The 21,640-nt window shown below is 47.0% G+C and overlaps 1 protein-coding gene across 4 annotated transcripts in view; it reads right to left on the bottom strand.

The window, feature by feature from the left end:
* BBS7 (Bardet-Biedl syndrome 7) overlaps window positions 1-21,640 on the bottom strand; it is a 1,458,886-nt gene that overhangs the window by 833,526 nt on the left and 603,720 nt on the right. For all 4 annotated transcript variants that reach the window (XM_069631158.1, XM_069631157.1, XM_069631160.1 and 1 more), the window contains one exon: window positions 8,283-8,357. In XM_069631158.1, coding sequence (XP_069487259.1) covers window positions 8,283-8,357 — 75 coding nt within the window. The remainder of the gene's footprint in view (window positions 1-8,282; window positions 8,358-21,640) is intronic.

The following is a 21,640-nucleotide window of genomic DNA, read 5'->3' as shown; positions in this document are numbered from 1 at the left end:
AGGCTTTGGGGAAGCAGATAAACCGGTTAACTTCGAAGAAAGGAAGGAAGAAGAGCCTACTATCTATCCCGACCTAGCCTTCGCCCAGTGAAATGATCCAGCATTGGGATGACATTATTGGACCTTTGGAAACATCCACATTAGGCAACAAATATGTCATTGGGATTGTTGACTATGCCACCAGATACCCCGAAGCATTCCTGATGCGAAACAATACCACATAACAAATCCTTTAACACCTCTTACCGTATTTTTTCCAGGGTCGGCTTTCCCAAAGAAATACTAACCGTTCAAGGTTCAAATTTTATGAGCAAGCTTATGGCAGAAGTCAAAGAGCTGCTACATATTACCACCTTACGAACCTCTGTGTACCATCCCCAAACCGATGGCATGGTAGAAAGATTCAATAAAACACTTAATATGATATGGCATTCATAATGCGACTATACACAAGTGTTTCAAGGTACTACGAGGCAAGGGAGGGGAACAAAGGGAGGACGGACAACAATCCTACTAGGCCAGGTGTCAATCAGATCACGCAAGTGCATGGGAAGGGGCAGGGACAGTGCAGTACATGGCAAAGATGATAGCAATAAGTAAGTAGCGGCCAGCATGTGGCAAGTGCATGGTAAGTTCAGACATCAGGTGTCAAGGGTTGGGAGGCGGACTGTAGGGATACAGAGACAGTCCCCAAGTGCGGGGGTTGCTAGGTGGGCAGTGCAGGTGTAAAACGCTGGCGGGGAAGGACCTGGTCCCGAGATCAGAGGGTGTCCGGGTAGCCAGTGCAGTTCCAGTTACAACTAGGAGTTCAGCAGAGGAGGGCAGGAGAAAAAGCAGAAGCAAAGAGAAAGGTTTTGAGGAGCTTCCGGAACCGGAGATGGTTCTCCTCCAGTTTAAGGGAGGCAGGGAGGCTGTTCCAGAGGGAGACCCCAGCCAAGGAAAGAGATCTCCCACCAACTCGTTGCTTGGAAAAGCGACTGACCCTGAGGGAGGTGGAGGCTGATGAGCGAAGAGCTTGAGAAGGAAGATATTTAGGAAGAGAGAGTTGGAGGTATTGAGGCCCCAGGCTCCCGAAAGCCTTGTGGATGATGCATAGGGTCTTGAACCTAATCCTTGCAGCCACTGGGAGCGAATGCAGAGATTCCAGTCCTGGAGAGATACGATCCCTGGGCTTGAGGCCAAGGACAAGTCTCGCAGTCCTGTTCTGGATAAGTTGCAGAGGGCGGAGAGTAGAAGCAGGCAGATTTAGAAAGAGGCTGTTGCAATAGTCCAGCCTAGAGAGAACCAGAGCTCTGGAGAAGGTGAGCTTCTGGGGGAAGGAGAGGAAAGGGAGAATATCTCTGAGGGGGTGCAGTTGGTAGTGTGACTTCTTAGAGATGTCAGAGATGTGAGGAGAGAAGGAGAGTGTGGAGTCCATTCAAATTAAAATTAATCCTACAGAAATTAGTAGATAAGGATGGGAAAGACTGGGACAAATGATCCCTTGGGCACTATTTGCAGTAAGGAAAACCCCTCAGCCTTCCACAGGATTCTCTCCTTTCGAACTACTTTATGGCAGAGAGCCTAGAGATGTCCTGGACAAGCTACGGGAAACCTGCAAAGAACGAGAAGAGGCGCCCTTTCCCACCTTGCAAACCGCTATTAGAAATGCGAGAACATATGAGACTTGTTTCGAGATCTAGTCTGTACTCATATGGAAAAAGCCCAGAGTCAACAAAAATGATAGGAAGTCAAGCTTAAGACTGTTTTCAATAGGACAGAAAGTACTGGTCCTCTTACCCACCTCAGAAAACAAGCTTGTCTCCAAGTGGCATAGGGCCTATGAAATATTAGAACAAACGGGAGCCTGTACTTATAAAGTAGCACAAACGGCCAGTAAACAGAAGGTGCATTTATATAACACAAATCTCTTAAAAGAGTGGAAAGAGAACCAGTCAGTCACCCATGCCAAAGTACTATCCTGTTTGGTTCCAGAAGAAATAGACAGCTTTGAATGAATTCCTCTAGAGCTATCTGTTCAACAACAAGAAGATCTAAAAGATGTAATTACATCATTTCCCGATGTATTTTCAGAAAAACCAGGAAGAGTAAAGGGCACCTAGCACTACATTAGAACACCTAAGGCAAAAGTGTTTCATTTGAAACCGTATAGACTCCTGAAAATCTGTAAACAGATACTAGTTGAGGAGGCAAATAAAATGTTGAAAGCAAATATTATCAAGCCTTCGAGCCCATGGTCCTCCCCTATTGTGTTGGTCCCTAAACCTGACTGTTCCTGGAGATTTTGCATAGACTTCTGTCAAGTTAATGCAATTTCTGACTTCGATGCCTACCACCATGCCACGCATCAATGACCTAATTGATAAACTCAGAGCAGCCACCTTTTGATCCACCTTAGACTTAACAAAAGGGTAATGACAAGTCCCAGTATATGGGCCAGATAAGGAGAAAACTGCTTTTTCAACACCCCCCGACCTCAAGACTGTTTCAATTCAAAATCCTCCTTTTCAGCTTACATGGCGCACGAGCCACTTTCCAACACCTCATGGATAAAATCTTGCAACCCTATTCCGATTCCGATTTCTGTGGAGCTTATACTGACGATATCGTCATTTATAGTAAAACCTGGGAGGACCATCTTTTCCATCTTTATACTATTAGGAAAGTCCTCAGAGAGGCCGGCCTAACTGCTAATCCATCTGAAATACCTCGGCTTCTTTGTAGGGAATGGGAACGTACAGCCTCAAAATGAGAAAGTGAAATCCGTCCTAGATCCACGAACACCCAAAACGAAGAGATCTTAGAGTCTTTCTAGGGCTAATAGGATATTACCGTAGGTTTATCCCAAACTTTTCAGTCAAAACAGCCAGGCTGACTGATAAGAACGCCGAACTTCAAAAACGTCACTGGACGGATAAGGATAATATATGTTATAACACCTTAAAACAAACTCTGTGCCAGAACCCAATCCTAAAAGGTAATAGATTTCTCTAAAGAGTTCAAACTGCAAACAGACGCCTCGCTTACAGGGATAGGAGCAGTCCTATCTCAGGTTTGCGACGGATTAGAACATCCCATCTTGTTTACAAGTCGCAAGCTTTTCCCACATGAAAACAAGTACTCTGTGCTGGAACTAGAGGCGTTGGCTATCAAGTGGGCCATTATCCACCTTAGAAACTACCTCTTAGGAAGGAAGTTCACACTCGTCACGGACCATTCTCCCCTAGTTTGGATTAGCCAATGCAAAGACTCCAACCCTTGTGTCATGCAATGGTTTCTAGACCTGCAACCCTACTGTTTCACCTTGGAACACTGAAAAGGTAAGGACCACGGGAATGTAGATTTCCTTTCCCAGTACCCCCATGAAACAGATGCAGCTACATAGCATTGGAGGAAGGGTATGTGAGAAACCTGAAAGGGTGTCACCCGCTAGTCCCTGGGGATCTGTCATCCAGGTGGCCAGGACACAGCCATCGCTATTGGATCCAGTTCTTGGGGGTGGACCAGTGCAGAGGATCACCTGGATGGGGCTTCTTCGTGGAGCGGAAGTGGGACACTGACGGGTGAGACGCGGTATCCCCTCTATTATGACACCTTTTCCCCCATCCTGCCCAGTCGGATACTTAGAAACTCTACCCATCAACCGCTTTTCCAACATAAACCCTTTCTCACACCGTGAGCGACAACAGACTAATATCAGAGCTGTTTACCTGACATGTCCCAACACAAGGGTAAGGCATAGTCAGGTAATTGCTGACAACTACACACACCTGACTGTCCTTTGCTTTCCCCATAGGGATAAAAGGTGTAGCATGAGAGCACACTCTGAGCAAGGACGAATGCACAAGGAAGCAGCTATGCCAGGACGCCATTTCAAACGTAGGAGAAAGGGGGAGAGACCTGAAAGGACGTCAAGGAGGGAGTTGCCATTGCCCTTTTCAATCCAGTCCTGTGAAGCCTCCGACAAAGGAAACACAAGACCGGGAATCGCAGCTGCAAATGGTGCGACGGATGTCGGCGGTACATAGAACCCTCCCGCACTGATAGCCAGGGCAGGGAGATGTAGTTGCCATCGTGGTACCGCCCTTGACTCCAGCAGCAAATGAAACACCAGCAAGTTCGGCACAGCCGGTGAGTCGGAAAAACCCGACAGTGGACCGAACTATGTTACTCTTAAGGTTGCAGTGGCAATATTAAGAAGAATAATAGACAGAGGTATTTTTTGTGAATGAACTTGATACCAGATATAGAGTGGTCCGGTGCCATGTGTGCGCTTATTCAAAAGTCTCCAGCTGGTATCCCTCTCCTGAACAAAGAGAATGTGGAATTACAAAAGTATTGAAACTACAAGTACCAAGAGGCTATAGGGAAGGCCGGCGTAAGGTGGCAAGGTGGTCATTCAAGGGTCAAGCCAAACCCCTTGTACAATCGGAAGTCCTTGATAATTTGCAGAAGTTTTCACGATTGTGAAATTTTTAACCCGACTGAGGGAATTGTGAAACGGGCGTTTGTGCCCAGCGGAGGGAAACGCTGTGGGAACTATGATTTTGTGAAGCCCACACTTGCCATAGGCTAACAGAGTGGCCCAGTGAGATGAGATTGCCCTTCGGAACTCTCTGTTTAAAAAAGCAAGTGTTTTGGGAGGCTGACGCTGAAAGAAGGATCAGAGCCCTGCTGAGGGGCATCCTAGGGTAAAGAGTAAGGTAAAGTTAGCAGAAGGAATGTTTCTTTTGTTGTTTTTGGCATATCAGGCCCTCTGAAGCAAGAGACTTTGCATGAGAAGAGATTTGGGCACAGAATGCCCTGATATAGAGAAAAGGAACTGTAAGCTCATGCCAAAGAAGCTCAGGTGTGTGCTGCCCAGGAGAGTCCTGCCTTGTCCCATGCTAAAAATGTAGGGAAGAGAGACCCCAGCCATAAAATCCTGATTTATCATTTTGTCAACACTTCCTTCCTTTCTTGTGAACATTATCCCATACTATTTTGTACCATATCGGTAAGGATTGGCAATAGTAGTTTTTAGTATAGACCCTTTTTATTTGACTAGACTACACTAGGACTGCATTATTATAATGAGATGGTCAAAGCTTGCCCCCATCTTAGATTTAGGTTTAGATTGGGCATTTATCTCATCCAGTTTACAGTTTAATAAACACCCTTGAACTGTGATCACTTGTGTCTGTCTTGCTTTGATACCATGCCTTCCTTACAGGACCCAGAAGAACCTGTTATCAAAAATTGATGTCATTATGGGGTCGAAAGATGATGAAGAATCATTCTCATATGTCTATAACGGGGTGCCAGCAGTGAAGGTAGTTGCTAATCTTGTATCATCCATCACAGAAGGAGGATTGCTCTGCGAAGCTGAAGGTGGTTTCTTGCTATGCTAAAAGATTTCTCTGAGGAGGCCATCTTTATGCTCACACATGCAATATGTGAAAGAACACTGATAGTGGGTACCCAGGGTTCAATAGAGGCAGGGCAGTGCCCTGACTAACTTAGGGCATGGTGAGTGATATTTACCATTAGAGGGAGCTCAAAGTAGCCCTCAACAGGGGAGTTGAAGGGTGTGTAAACAGCCTCATCAGGCCCTGAGGAGAAGAGTTTTTTATGTATAGGATCCGAAGGCCTCTCTGAGTTGGGCTCAGTTAGGAACAAGATATTTACCAAGAAAAAATGTGCAGCTCAGACCAAAGGCTAGTGAAAGCAGTGCCATAGCTGGCCCTAGGTTAGGGCAGGGTGCCCCCACAAAACTGGGAGTCAGGAGAGTAAGGGGTCAAAGAACTCCCCCCTGATCCAGTGAAAAAAGTCAATTTGCTGGGAACATTTTATTCATCTTACAAAATTATACATGCACATGCAGAGTACTTCGTTAGTAGTCCAAGGGAACAAAGGTATAACTATAGAGGTAAATAAGCCCTTGCTATATCTAACAAAGCTTAGCAAGCTCGATAGGCACAGATGTGGAAGAAGGAAAACATGAAATCCGTTTGGAAGTGTCAGAAAAGAAAGAAAAGGAGTGCAGCTTCTGCCCATGCTCCCACCCAGTCCGGTGCATCCGGTGGAAGTCAATGCATGCGCACCGACAACCACAAAAAAAAATGCAGTTCAAGATATTCTGCTTCATATCATGCTTTGGTCCCATCCACTTCCCGCTGACACCCCATACGTACAGAGGAAAGGAGATGGAGCTCCTGCTTGGTGCCTGAAGGGCCGATTAGCTTACAACAGCTACCTGTAGCAACTCTCGACTCCCCAGGCAAATGGGTCCATACAAACACATCCAGACACACCTACAAGACATTTAAAGCACAATGGGTCACTCATAATAGACAAAAGGATATAGTTAGTATCTCGTCCGGAAGCAAGATGTGTGCCACGCTATGTATTAGTTGCTGGTTCCCCTGTTCTATCTGCTGCTTACTAGGTGATGCCCCATACACGGGCGCTGCTGTAGCTCCTGCTCATCAAATATTTAGTTTGATTTCTGTAAATTATATTGCAGACACTATTATCACAAGCCTCAAAAGTGCGCACTCTGCACAGTGGCAGTGGTAGAGAGCAGAGAAACACCAGGGATGCTGGGAAACCGGCGCTCCGGGTCTGCAGGCCGCCATGCTCAGGATGCTTGATTACAACAAGGCAGTCAGAGTATTTGTCATCTCAAGCTGGGGGTCAATCCTCATTCATAAGAGACACATAACTACTCCAGGGAAACACAAACACTGGACACTGTAGTCGCGGAGGTGACACCACTAAACTAAGCCAATCACGATGTACACTACTAAAGGGGAAACTGGCAGATGGAACAGGTCCCTCATTATTTTAATCCCTCTATCAGCAGATGTGGGAAAAGATGTACATACCTACTGACGTGGTCTTTGATAGGACAGAGTTCCTGTGAGATGGCAGCGGTATAGTGAAAAAAGTTACGAACAAAAACCAGGAGAGCAGAACTTGTGCTGGCAATGTCACGAAGAGCAAATAGCGAGAGAAAGACGAGGGGTATGAGGAAAAGCAGGAGAACACAGAAGCCATGTTAGCAAAGCAAAGAAGGTCAACCAGAGTCAAGGAGCGAGACAGGGAGTTGGTTGAGTGAGTGGAGAGAGAGCTTAGGAGAAGCCAGGTTGAAAGCATACGCTGGGTTGCGAGGATTCAAGAGACCCTTGGGCCAGAGACTGGCAGGGGTCAGACCCTAAATGTGTGTGCAAACAGTGAGTGCAGCCAGCTGGGGGCTCTACCCTAGACCGTGATGAGTGTTGCGAGGCAAGCAGCCCAAATAAAGAAGCCTTGCTGACATATGGAGATCCCAGGTAACAGTAAGTAAATCCTACCCCAAACATCGCAGTAGGTGTAGAATAACTACCCTCAGCATGCAACAGCTGCCAATACCTGCCCCTGCAGCAGTTGTGAGGCTGTTGCCTTGTCCTATAATCCATGACTAAGACAAGGAAAATTAGAGAGCAAAAGGTAAAGACCAAGTTAAGGGTTACGGTCAAGATAAAGAACACAGCCAGGAAAAGACCCCATTATTGGGACAGGAATTTGTTGGAACACTTAAATAACCCTGTGATTGAGTGATTTGCGGAACACTGTCCCAGGCAGACACTCAAGAGTTTTTGAAACTAGACCTTTAGACTAGCCCCATTCAGAAAACGTATGTTAATTCTCATTCCTATCACTGTTTTGCTTACTTTTCCCTCCTTTGTGTTGCAAACTCATCCTGTAGGCCATCCTCCATTAGCACAGATGGATATCTCCACATACCTATCAGCGAGGACCCTCAGGGTGGTTGTAAAGTTCTTTCTGGGTGGCATAAAGTAGGAAATAAGGAACATGAGGCCGAGTAGGCCCGCTCATATTTTGGGTTAAGGTTTACATACTTACTTTTACTTCTGAACTACAGAATAAACCTGTTAAGATCATATCTATGCTTGTCTGTTTTGCTCCTCCCTATTTGTGACACTAGGCAGAACCAAATGAGCAACATGTAATCAGAGTTTTAACTACAGACTTTGTGTTGTACACTGTGTACTGTGTGACAGCAAAGTTTGTTACATTTTCACATGTTATAAAAACATTGCATGCCTCTTCATTTGAAGGTAGAACATTGAGACACATAGGTTTATAATGTAATTTTGTGCCACTCTTTTCAGAAAGAGTAAACACACTGAACGCCACACTCAAATGATCTTAGAAAAGTGCAAAACAATCCATGCAGGCGAAAGAACAAGAATCGAAAAAAAACACAACTTAATATCTGCTCTTGATGTTATGCTCACCTCAGTATCGCACCGGCTAAAACTGACAACTGCAGAATTTTTATCAACATCCAGCAGGTCTACAGGAACATCACTCTGCCAAGAACATGAATATATTAATAACCTTATTAAGAGTAGAATGCAACATACATAGCTGTGGAAGTTTTTAAATATTGGCACGATCACTGAAGGATGTTATTGCCTTTACTATTTGTGTCTCTCAAACTTGAATACTTTCAACACCACACATTCTCAATGAGAACGATGGGTTACCATTAGGATAAAACATAAAAATGTCCCTGCAAATGTGGTTCATTGACTTAAATATAGAAAGTACATTTGGGAATGTGCGTTTTTCATGCTCTCATAAACAATGTTTCTTTCATTTTGAATACTTTAAAACAAAGCCAATAATTCATGAAATATTATCACCTTATTTATTTAACTTCCTTTTGTACCAAAAACACGAGAAAAACTAATGCTTTTACTGCGTTTTCGGCATGAGTAAAAAAAAAATGAAAGCCCAAAATGTCGAACAAGGGGAGCAGGGGTTGCGGGGGTGTCCCTGCTTCCCTTGTTCGGCATTGTGGGGTTGCAGTGGTGTCCCTGGCTTCCATGACATTGGAAGCAGGGGACAATGAAAAAAATTAAAATACAGAAAAAGGGTCCCTGCGCCACCAGCTTCGACCCAAGTTAGTGGGATGGAACTGATGCCGCAGGGATAGAGGGGTGTCAGCGGCACACTTCTGTATGTGCCGCCGAAAAGGTGAATGGGCAGGGGGCATAGGGTGCTGCGGGATGCCGGGAAAGTGATCTATATGATCACTGCGCAGCGCGATTATGGAATTCGATATTTTCGGATTCGCCATTTCGCAGTGCTTAGTAATCACGTAGATCCATTTTACTTCAGTGTTTAACGATTACTATGAAACCAATTTATACTGGCTAGCAACCCGACAAAAAAAACAAAAAAAAACTGGAGACTTCCTTCGATATATAGCATACAGCAAACCATTGCCTGTGCAAGTTACTTGCACAGTAATTCTTGTACAGGCAAGCCAATCTTACCGCTACTGCCAAATTTATATTTATTTGATTTTTTTGTTATATGCCACACATATCACACCTATTGGGCACTTTGCAGCACTGGGTGGCTATTCCAAAACATATTTGTGTCAGACATAAGGAATAATCTTTCTCTCTGGTGTCATCCGAATGTCAGATCTCTCAAGATTGGGTGATAAAGGGCAGGTCCTCATTTGGAGGGTAAGGAAGAGAAGAATGCTTGACTACAGTGATGTGCGGATGCAAACGCTTCTTTAAGGAGGACTGTTTCCAAGTTTATCTTGAAGGCAGATGGCTTACCAAGGAACTTACTTTTGGTTCCAGCACCTCCAAGAGGAGAGACCTGTGGTGCGATTGAGTAAGGAGGCTGACGAGATGATATCATTTTGGCTATAGACTTTTATTCAAATAGAGAAAAAACCTGCCTTTCCCTATTTCGAGAGTAGTTTTCCCTACCTCAGAATAACTCGGGTGCTCGTCAGGATAAAAGTAAACAAAAAAAATCAATATACCGTCCTCTGTCCAAATAAACTACTCTATCCCTACGACTATGAAATGAACCAAAAAGGATTCAATGAACTTATTCATGCCACCAGGCAAATGGCTCCCTTTTCCTGGTGAACAATCCAGTCTTAAGCTCCCTTAACAGCAGTCTCTTGCAACAGGATCTGATTTACCAAGGATTTGCGAACAACAGAGTTAAGGCTTTATCCACCCTTCTTATTGCTGGCACTTTGTCAGGACTTTTTATATCTCGACTATTGGGCAGCTTACTCCCTAACAGTTCTTGTTCCTTTTGGTATCTTTCACATGTGTTGGGTTTCCCACTGTGATGAGGGAGTTCACTCCCGAGATTGATAGTTTTTCGTGTCACCACTGTGACGAGTGAACCCACTCCCAAGGAATACTTGACTCTTGGCTATCTGGGAATCACTATTGTGACAAGGCAGATCACTCTTGAGGAATACTTGACGCTGGGTTCTCTGGGAATTGCTACTGTGACGAGGGGAGGGAGATCACTTGTGAGGAATACTCAACTCTTTGGGATCCCTGGGACCAACCGGCTGTCCTGCAACTCCTGTTACTTTTATCTTCACTGGGGAGCACTACCGGTTCATCTTGGGGTCTGAGAAACCTGAAGGCGTCACACCTGCTAGTATCCAGGGACCCGTCATCCAGGTGGCCAGGACACGGCCATCACTATTGGATCCAGTTCCTGGGGTGGACCAATGCGGGAGGATCACCTGGATGGGGGGTCTTCGGGGAGTGGGACACCGAAGGGTGAGACACAGTATTCACTAGCTCATAAGACTTTTTCCCCATCCTACCCGGTAGGATGCCTAGGAACTCAATCCCCCCCCGCCCTTTTCGACACAAACACTTTCTCACAGACAGTTCATCGTGAGCGACAGACAAAAACCAGAGCCATATACCTGACATGTCCCAACGCAAGAGTCAGGCTATTACTGATAATTACACACATCTGACTTCCATCATACTTCCCCACACAGATAAAAGGTGGAGCACAAAAGCACACTCTGAGCAAGGCAAAACGCACGGGGAGCAGTCATTTGGGAATGGCAGTTTATACAGAGGAGAAAGGCAGCGAGATTGGAGACTACAACAAGGAGGGAAGTGCCCTTGCCCTTTCCAACACAGAACCGCGACTTTCAAGAAGCCTCAAGGAAAAGAAACTCAAGACCAGGGATTGCAGCTGACGAACAGTGTAGCGTGTGTCAAAGGTACACGGGCCCTCCCACATTGAAAGCGAAGGCAGGGAGAAGCGATTGCCACTGTGCTACTGTCCTTGACTCCGACAGCAAGGCAATGCCAACAAGTTCAGCACAGCCGGTGAGCTGGAGAAACTGATAGCCGACCAGACTGTATTATGCTCAAGGTTGCAAGCGGAAACATTGTATGAAGAAAGAGTTCTTGAATACAATTGAACTTTGTTAAAGCAAGGTAGGTACCAGATACAGAGTGGTCCGGTGCCACCTGGGTGCTCAAAGGTCTCTGTTTGGTGCCCCCCCCCGAATGGGGAAGAATTATTGAACTGTGAAATCAAAGTGGTCCTGCAGCGGGTTATGTTAAATCTTGCGCACACTCAAAAGTCTTCGATTGTAAACTGAAATTGGTCTGAGCCCGGCCGAGGGGGACCAATTGTAGAAAAGGGGTCTGAGCCCAGAAGAGGGGTACCCTGGGTGAAAAGTAAAACAACTGAGAAGATTGTTGTGGCAAATGTGAACCCGACGGAGGGATGCCTAAACATTTAAGTTGTTCTGAGTCCAACTAAGGGAGGCTAAAGGTGAAAGAAGGATCGCAGCCTGGCTGAGGGGGATCCAGGATGAAGAGTAAATCACCCGTGTGAATATTGAGAAAGGAACTTTTTGTTGTTATGGTACATCAGGTCCTCTGAGGTAAGAGACTTTGCATAAAATAGACTTGGGCACAGAAGGCCCCAATGTTGATGAAAGGAACTGTGGCCTCATGCCAGAGAAGCCCAGGAGTGTGTTGTGCTGGAGTGACACGCCTTGTTCCGTGCTAAAAACGTGGGGAAGGGAGGCCAACAGCCTAACATCCTGACTTATCATTTTGTGAACACTTCTTTCTTTTTGTGAACATTATCCCACACTATTTTGTACCATAGCGGTAAGGATTGGCAATATTTTATTTTAGAATAGGCCTTTTTATTTGACTAGACTCTACTAGGACTGTATTATTATTTTTTGATGGTCGTAGCTTGCTCCCATCTTAGATTTAGGTTCAGATGTGCATTTTTCACACCCCTGATAAAGTTCAATAAACACCCTTGTTCTGTGATCACTTGTGCCTGTCTTACTTTGATACCATGCCTTCTCAGGTCTCTGTTGGTTCTGCACGGGTTCAGCGTGTGTTCCAGCTTTGCTTCTCTTTGGTTAGTGCGGCTCCACAGAGCCGTGGCTGCGGTGGTCTAAGCGTGTTTTCTGGACCACACTCGTAGAGGCCATGCCACTGCTGAATTCTTCCTGCTTCTGTGGTTCCTTTTCGCTTCTTCTTCCGAGACCGACTGTCCCTCAACGCTTCGGGCAGCACAGGTTTGGATTTCCCAGGCCCTGCAGGATGGACGCCAGCTTCCCCCGCTGCTCTTCCTGCTCCCGAACATGCGTGGTCCTTCCTCGATCTTTACTTTATATTGCTGGGCCCGCCCCAGCGTAGCATCATTTGTCATCAATTTCTTTGAAGTTATCTTCATGCCTCCCAGTGGCCACCTTTTCACAGTTCTTTGGTAATCCCTTCTACTGTTCTGTATGTTTCATTGGTTCTTCTTAGTCTCAACCCTATCTGTTTTTACAGATGAGATGGCAGAGACTTCACAATAACACACAGTAGTATATTTCAGTTTCGGAGGGAGAAGGAGTCAATTGGGGCCATGGCTTCTTGGAACTAGGGTTTATGGAGGTCTTTCACGGGCGGGGAGTCCTTATCCTCATGAGCTGAGTCTCTCCGTATGAGGTCCTCTGGCTTTTTAACATCCCTAGGGGGACTATTGGGTAGCAGCCTCACCTCTCTAGCCTCACACGGAAGGGCTCCATGAGGACAAGTGACAAGATCCTGTGAATTGTCACAGAGCCTATGTCCTTATGGTTTTCCCTCCATGTTTCTCTCACATAAATGTGCCCGGACAAATTGATCTGCTTTTGCCAAACCTTACATTACCAGTAGGTGTGTAATGAGGGGCCATTTTTCATAAGCAGTTGTAGTATAGGAGTAGAACACTGCAGGCAAGGAGAAGTGGTTGGGGAGAATGTGATAGGTGGGTGATCAAGGCGTATAGGGAGTGCTGGAGGGGAAGTTGTTTACTCGCAAGGAGGGGGAAAGAAAGAGGAAAGTTAGCGACATAGCTTTGCAGTGGAGAGAAGAGAGAATTGAAGGTGGAACCAATCTTGAGGTGCAAGAGGAGGGTCAAGAACCTTACAAAGGTCCGACGGGGAGAAGACAAGATAAAGAAAGGGGAACAGAGCTAGAGTGAGGTGGGAAGGGCTTGGAAAGACAAGAAGTTGATGAAGCTTTAGAGTAGGGATGACAAAGTAAAGACAGAACTGCCCCAGAAGTATCTTGAATAGACAAAGAAGGCAGAACAACCGTGGAAGGATGGAGAGAGAGAGAGAGAGCATCGAATGTGGTCAAAAGTAGAGGTCCATAGAAAGGTACTCATGGCGATAGAGAGAGTAGAAGAGCAAACGATCCCAAGAAAGACCAGAGCATAAATAAAAACATAGGCCAACAAGAATCCAGAAGGGTAAAAAGTCAAAGGGACTCATTACCACTTAATCTGCCAAATTACCACCAAACTTGATTAACATTACTGCCACTTGGTCCTGTGGAGTTACCATGGGATTACAAGTGGTGGTAGGGTTTTGAAATTCCCCATTTATAGACTCCATGGGGATTGTTGGTGGATCTAACGCTGGTGGAATTATCACATGATAAATCCACCGATTTCTGGAGGTAAAGTGGAGAAATCCGTCACTTCTCCTCCAAAATGGGCGGATTTACCACCCTGTAATTCCACCGGTGGTAACTTCGTCAACAATTATAACTTGCCAATGAAGTTCTGTTCTCTTTATCTTTATCTGTCGCGTCTCTCCTATCATCTCCTCTCTTTTGTTGCTCACTTCACTCATTACTCTTTCCCTCTCAATCCTTCTCTACCCCCCCTCTCGACTCCCTTCTTACTTGTACATTTTTCTAAATACCGATTTTATGGCTTGATTCATGTTTACTGTTTTGCTTCTACTGTTCCATGTTTTATGTGTTACTTGCTGTTAACTGTAAAGTGCCTTGAATTAAGGCGCTATATAAAACAATAAAAATACAAAAATACAAATAAAGTAGAAGACGTTGCCATGCCCCTTGTGGAATGGCCCCCAAGGCCTTCTGGGGGATCTTTCTCAGCCAACATGTTGCACTCCGTAATGCCCCATATAATTCATCTAGACAAAGTTTGTTTTGTGACTGCTAGTCCCAACTTGTGACCTATGTATCCAACAAAAGGTTGTTCATCTTAACGTAACTTAGCCATCATAGAGATGTAAAAGTGAAGTGCTCGTCTTGGATCAAGCTTATGCAGCTTTTCCTCATCCTTGCCAGGATGTGGAGGAGGATACATTTATGGTAACAATTTTCTAGTATAGATAGAATTCTGATACAATTTTCAGCAGAAAAGTTGGCTCGACTTTAAGAATGACTCTGTCCGATTCCAAGATGGCCGCCACCCTGTGAGGACGCAGTTCCCCGCTCCTCCGCCCCGACGAAGCAACATAGAGAAATATATGCATAAATAGCCTGCATCTCCAGCAAAGCGGCGAGATACGGACGTCCATCCACCAAAGAACATATGAGGACATTTGCACCCCGGCCCAGACTCTATCCAGCAACTTGTAGCCGCCGCTCACCAACGCGGCAAAACCCCCGAGTGGGAGCCGCTCCGGGACCCCGAGACTCCGCCTAGACCAGCAATAGCCGGAACGCTCCGAAGATCCTGGACCCGTACATCGGCTGAGCCCAGCTGCTACAGGCGGGGACGAGAAAACGCTCACCCGACCCACAATCAGCGGCAAAACCCCCGAGTGGGAACCGCTCCGAGATCCCGAGACTTCGCCAAGACCAGCGATAGCCGGAAGCTCCGAAGGTCAATCTGCAACCCGCACTCTCAGCGGGGAAAGCCTTCCTCGCCCCGCGCGACACTCTTCATCGTGCGTGGAGGGCGCGGGGGAAGGAAAGAAAAGCAGCCCACGACGACGAAAACCTCCAGCGACATCAACCGCCACCCTGATCTGGTAACTCCCCCTGCGAGGGAGGGAAATCAGATCAAACAGAGCGAACCACCCCATTCCAATCAAGCTCCGGAGCAGCCCTGACGTGCCAGGCATTCCGGAGATGGCCGCCCAGCACCAGCGCACCCCTGAAAGGTATGTGAGGGGATAACCAAAATGAACACAGTGCCCATAAGAAATGGACGCCCCCCCACGGAAAGCCGATCACCAGCCCTAGCCTCCTAAACTGGGCTGCCCTCCCCCCCGCGAGTGATACATCCGAGGGGAACACTTATCCCCAACACTTGGAGGCCCAGCGAAACCCTCACCCCCTACCGTCACAGTCGAGACCTGCGCCCGGGACACACTCGGGGCCCGCAAGGCGCAATCTGCTGCACGGCCTGACGCTGCGGTACCACGCTCTCCCCAGTGTCGACCTGATACACTCGGCCACCCTGACGCTTCAGCAAGACAGTGCAACTGCCACCCTGCACACAAAAGACTGCCGACACCAACCTGGGGACACATACACCCATGAGAGAACCCACGGGGAAGCTTCCTGAACACAGGCTCATGTAATCAAATGCCTAAGGGGGCACCAGAGAAGGAGGCGACCCCGAAACAGAGCGGATACTATACCCCCACAACGCATACAAAGCCCACGGAAGGAGGGAGGACCACCCCACGATAAAGGCCAGTAGGACCCCAGAACAGCAGACCCGGGGCGCCTGGAGACGGCTCCACAACATTCGAACACACACACGGCGCACTGAGCTTTCTGCGCCAGGAAATACCGCTCTACTGAAAGCCAACCAGTGCAGTCAGTCCCCTCGCAACATCACAAAATCAAATCCCATACCACCTACAGCCATCCCAGGACAACAAGGACATATATCTCCTCCTCCGCACCACCCGCACTACACAGATGCCCAGTACCAAACCAAAGAGCACCCCGGCAAGAACCAGATCCACAGCAAAGGGGAGAAGCGGACAATTGGAACTACTCTGGACACAGCCTCAGGTAGGCAAACAACATAGGAACAAGACAGAGGACTCAAACGCAGAAACGCCCATAATAGAAACGGACACCATGGCCCTGAACAAAGAGGATCTACAGGAATGTCTGAGAGGCATGGAGAACAGAATGATGGAATCCCTCCAGACCCAACTAGGCACAATCCGCAAAGATCTAAAATCCTCCCTTCAAGAGATGAAGAAAGACATCGAAGAGCTGGGGGACAGAGTGGACACCACGGAGAGGGGCCTCTCAGAGACAGCGGAAGATGTAAAACAGAATAGCATCCTACTAGAACAGATCTCCAGAGCCACACAAAACCTCGAACTACAGGCGGAAGATCTCGAGAACCGCTCACGAAGGTCCAACATACGGGTCAAAGGCCTGCCTGAAACGATCGGAGATAAAGACCTCACGGACACAATTCAACTATGCTTCAACAGCATGCTCAATGATATCCCACCTGAAAGCATATCCATTGACAGGATACACAGAGTGGGTCCCAGGAGAAATGACCCGGGAACCAGGCACAGAGACGTGCTCATGGCAATTACCTCATATTTAATGAAAGAAGAAATCTTACGAGCAGCCCCCAAACAACAATCACCATTAATGGCAACCAAATCCGTCTCTTTCAGGACTTAGCCCTATCCACGCTACACAAAAGGAGACTGATGCAACCAGTCACGAGGGCACTGAAAGCTAAAAACATTACATATAGATGGGCATACCCCTTCGGACTCCAATTTACATGGGAAGGCAAACCACATCGGATATCCACATGCGAGGAAGGGATGACGCTGCTACAGCTCGAGGAAGAAGGATCACCCCAGAAGAACACGGAAACACGCCAGCTGAGGAGAGAGGGTGGACCCAGGCGATGGGAATGGTCCCCCGACACCAGGCGTCGACACGAATGAGAACTGGTATCAGAAGGGCCCAAACCTCGTTAAATCCTACAGAAACAGGTTCCACACGACGACAACGAATGCCACAGAACCCGGAAAAGGAACGGGGGCCGTGCCGTCAACCGCAAAACGAACACAACGAAAGGTAAACCATAGAGGGGTTTGAACTAAACCTGGGCGGAGAGAGGGAAGGGGGGACAGACCTTGGAACCCATGACAAGCCCGGACATACCCTGGCGAATGGGAAACAGGGGGAATCAAGGGGCCCAACGCTCCGGGAGTCACCCGGAGGAGGCGCAGAGACTCTTCGGTCCCACTACCAGGACGGTAGAAACAAGTTCACAAGTTTACAATGTTTTTCATTCAGTTAAGTTGAGTTGGGAATGTTCTGGGATATGGTCCGCAACAACACACCGAACACAATTTAAAGCAAAAGGGGGCACACAGGCGATGACACTTTTCCCAAACAGGACTCATGCCTGAACTAACGGTCATAACACTGAACGTACAGGGCCTAAATTCACCAGTGATACAGCGCAGTATATTGACACGCCTGACGGAACTCCAGGTTGCAATAGCCTTCCTGCAAGAAACACACCTGCTTGCGCCAGATGAGAAATGGATGGCTCACAAAGCCTTCCCTAAACAATATTTCGCCTCCAGAGAAGGGGAGAAAAAAACTAGGGGGGTTGCAATTCTTCTAAACGCAAATTTGCCATTTAAGAAAAAGACAGTATACAGGGACACAGAGGGCAGATTCCTACTACTCAAAGGGACCCTGCATGAACAAACATACACCCTGATAGCATTGTACGCCCCAAATGATAGACCAGACATCTTTTTGGACGAAATCCTACGGAACCTGGGAAGCCGGTGCGAGGGGCAAATAATAATAGGGGGTGACTTCAACTGCATAATGGACCCCATGTTAGACAAGACCCTCCCTCCCACAGTGGCAGACGGCAGGAATAGACAAGCACTGGGCAAACTGTTCAGAGACCTAGAGATAATAGAGACATGGAGATTCTTCCACAATACAGAAAGAGATTTCACCCATTACTCACCAGTACACAGGGGCTATTCAAGGATAGACATGATCCTAACCTCATCTACCCTAATCCCACAAATTGAAGACGTACAAATAGGAGTACAATACTTCACTGACCATGCCCCAGTTATATTAAAAATGATCCCAATGACGGAGACAACCCGTCCTAGAAGGCCCTGGAAATTGAACGAGTTCATACTTAAAGACATTGCCCTCAGAGCCCACATGGAAAAGGCACTAGAAAACTATTTTCAGGACAACGACAACGGAGAAACAAACTGGGGGGTAATATGGGATGCAGGGAAGGCAGTGATGCGCGGGGAACTCATATCCCAAACCACAGCATACACACGCGAGAGAAGGCTACTTAAACAGAAATTGGAGCTAGAATTGAAGGAGGCAGAAACACAACACAAAGCCAAGCAAACACCCAAGACATTAAGAAACCTCTGGAAAATAAGAGCCCAACTAGAAACTCATATGGCAGAACACACCGCACAATCCATATTACGCACTAAACAGTCCTACTACGCACACGGAGGTAAAGCCAACAAATTCCTAGCAGCAAAACTTAAACTTAAAACCCACAACTATATAGTCAGCCTTAAAAATCCAAGAGGGGAAATAAGCACATCGGAAGATGGTAAATTAGACATTATGGAAAAGTTTCACCTAGACCTCCTCCAAAGAGAGGATCTATCCCCACAACTCCAGTCAGAATACATGGCAAAATAGTCCTTCCCCAAATAACGGAGGAAGACAACCTGAACCTCCAAGCCCCCATAACACCCCAGGAAATAAGCGACGCCATCACGCACCTCCCACATAATAAAACACCTGGACCGGACGGGCTCGGGAACGGGTACTATAAAACCTTCAGGAACCAGCTCCTGGGTCCATTAACAAACCTTTTCAACCACATCAGGGAAACTGGGTCAGTCACACCAGACATGGGCAGATCAACCACAGTCCTCATCCTGAAACCAGGAAAAGACCCCACGGACTGCGCAAGTTACAGGCCAATAGCATTACTTAATACCAACGCTAAACTGTACGCAAAAGTCTTGGCGAACAGATTAGCGAAGCTCTTACCCCAAATAATCCACGAAGATCAAGCGGGATTTATCATAGGGAGACACACACAGGACAACACTAGGCGTGCGGTAGACATTATAGAAAGTGGGAATAGAACAAAACAGAAGTACTCGATAGCAGCCCTGGACGCACGCCGGGCCTTCGACAGCCTAGACTGGGCGTACTTGGAGCTCACTTTGAGAAAATATGGCTGCGACCCCTCCTTTATAAGAATGGTCCTGGCAAATTTCAAACTCCCCTCCACAACATTCATAGTCAATGGTAGACCCACTACCTCAATAGAAATCCGTAGAGGTACGAGACAAGGATGCCCGCTATCCCCCCTCATATTTGCAATGGCAATGGAACCTGTAGCACAAACCATAAGGCAGGACCAAGAAATAAAAGGAGTACGGGCAGGAGGGCGAGAACATAGAATAGCGCTATACGCAGATGATATCCTATTGTTCCTTAGGGACACTGCCACATCACTTCCTAAAGCCCTAGAGAGATTACAAGACTTCGCCAAGGTATCAGGGTTCACGATTAACTATGCAAAATCCAAAGCCTTGAACATAACAGAAGACGAGAAGATACCCCAACAAATGGCAGCGCACTACCCAATAACCTGGGAGCCCAAAACGTTAGAATACTTAGGGGTCCAACTGACACGGGAATACAGACTCTTATATGGGGAGAACATAGTCCCACTGTGGAAACAATTTAAAGAAGACCTCACGAGATGGGATGCCCAGGAACACTCATGGTTCGCCCGCATAACCGCGCGCAAGATGACCCTCCTGCCCCGTCTCCTATATGTAATTAGCTCCCTCCGGATAGAAACCCCCGGTCAAATGTGCAGAAAGCTACAAAAAGATATAGTAACCTTTGTATGGAACGGGAAAAAACCTAGAATACAAAAAAGAATCTTAACCCGGCCGCCCCTACTTGGCGGGTTGGGACTCCCTGACGTGGAAAGATACGCATTGGCATCCCAAATAGCCCCATGTTGAAATGGACAGGAGGGAACCCACACACGGGATGGGTGGGCATAGAGCAAGGGGAAACAAACATCCCACTTGGGAACCTACATGCCTTACGTACAGAGGCCCGAGGGTCAGAGGGCAACCTTCTAGAATCTACCTGCACTTCACTAAGAGCATGGGACACAGCACTCAGAAGACACCATATAACTCCCGGACTAGGCCCCTTTACACCGATGGCTCACAACCAGGATTTCACCCCGGGCAAAAGTGACAGATTCTGGGCAAATTGGGGGCAAACACACCCGCTCCTCCTGAAAGAATTCTACCACGAAGGAGCCCCACTACATTTTGACGAATGCAAACGGAAATTCGGCATAGGGGAAATCGAAAGATTCAAATATATCCAAATCAGGCACTGGATCTCCCAGGGTGGGGCGAAGAAGGCAGCCACTAGAACCCCCATAGGACTGGAACTTACCCTACACGAAAGACCTGGGGACCCCTATCGCAGAGGAGGAATGGGCACAAATCTGGAAGAGGGCCCAGAAGGCATCCAAATGCACCACAATCAAAGAAACCTCATATAAACTATACACAAGATGGTATCTAACCTCACACAGACTAAACAAAAAATTAACCCGGCCTACCCTCCAAAACTGCTGGAGACAGTGTGGTAACAGAGGGGATCTGTACCATATGTGGTGGACCTGCCCTAAAGCAGAAATATACTGGAAAGAAATACTGGGACACATAAGAGAAATCACTGGGAGACAACTCCCCTACGACCCGAAGGTAATACTGTTGGGAACCGCAGTGGAAGGAATCTATGCAGAGGCAGGTAACAACGCAGCCCTGATCATGCAGCTACTAAACGCAGCAAAATCAACCCTGGCCCAAGGATGGAAAAATCCCAAAAGCCCAATAGTAGCGTGCTGGTGGGTCAAAATATGGCACATACTGGCAATGGAAAAGGTTGGGGCAATAAAGGACAACAAATACTTGAAATTCAGGAAGTGTGGGACCCATTCATAGACTATGTCACAGACAGGGAAGCCTACTTCCACAGACCTAACCTGCTGAGATCAATCCTGAACTAAGGCCCCTGATAAGGCCGAAACTCAAGGAGACCCACAGCAACTAAAGACCCAGGCAAATAAAGCCCGAACTACAAAGGCATTACCCATCGGTGTAAGAAAACGGAACCAGCCCAGTTGGGGTGAGGGAGGTACGAAAGGGGATACAAGTTCATAAAGTTATTACAGAGGGAGGGGGGGGAATGTTATAAAATAAAAACTCATGGACTTCTAACAGACTTTGAAAGAGGACTGGGGGGGAATGGATAAAAGTACAATGCAAAATTTCTGTATGTTCCTCCCGCACGCATGTCTGTAATCTCAGCCCATGAGAAGAAAATAAAGTTTGTAAAAAAAAAAGAATGACCCTGTCCGTAATAAAGGTATTACATGGAGGCTTACACGATATGGCCTG

This window comes from Ambystoma mexicanum, chromosome 6q (assembly GCF_040938575.1).
Source record: "Ambystoma mexicanum isolate Mex_15411 chromosome 6q, UKY_AmexF1_1, whole genome shotgun sequence".
NCBI classification, from domain to species: domain Eukaryota; kingdom Metazoa; phylum Chordata; class Amphibia; order Caudata; family Ambystomatidae; genus Ambystoma; species Ambystoma mexicanum.
Note: the sequence above shows the minus strand (reverse complement) of the source record. Positions and strands in the feature narration are given on the sequence as shown.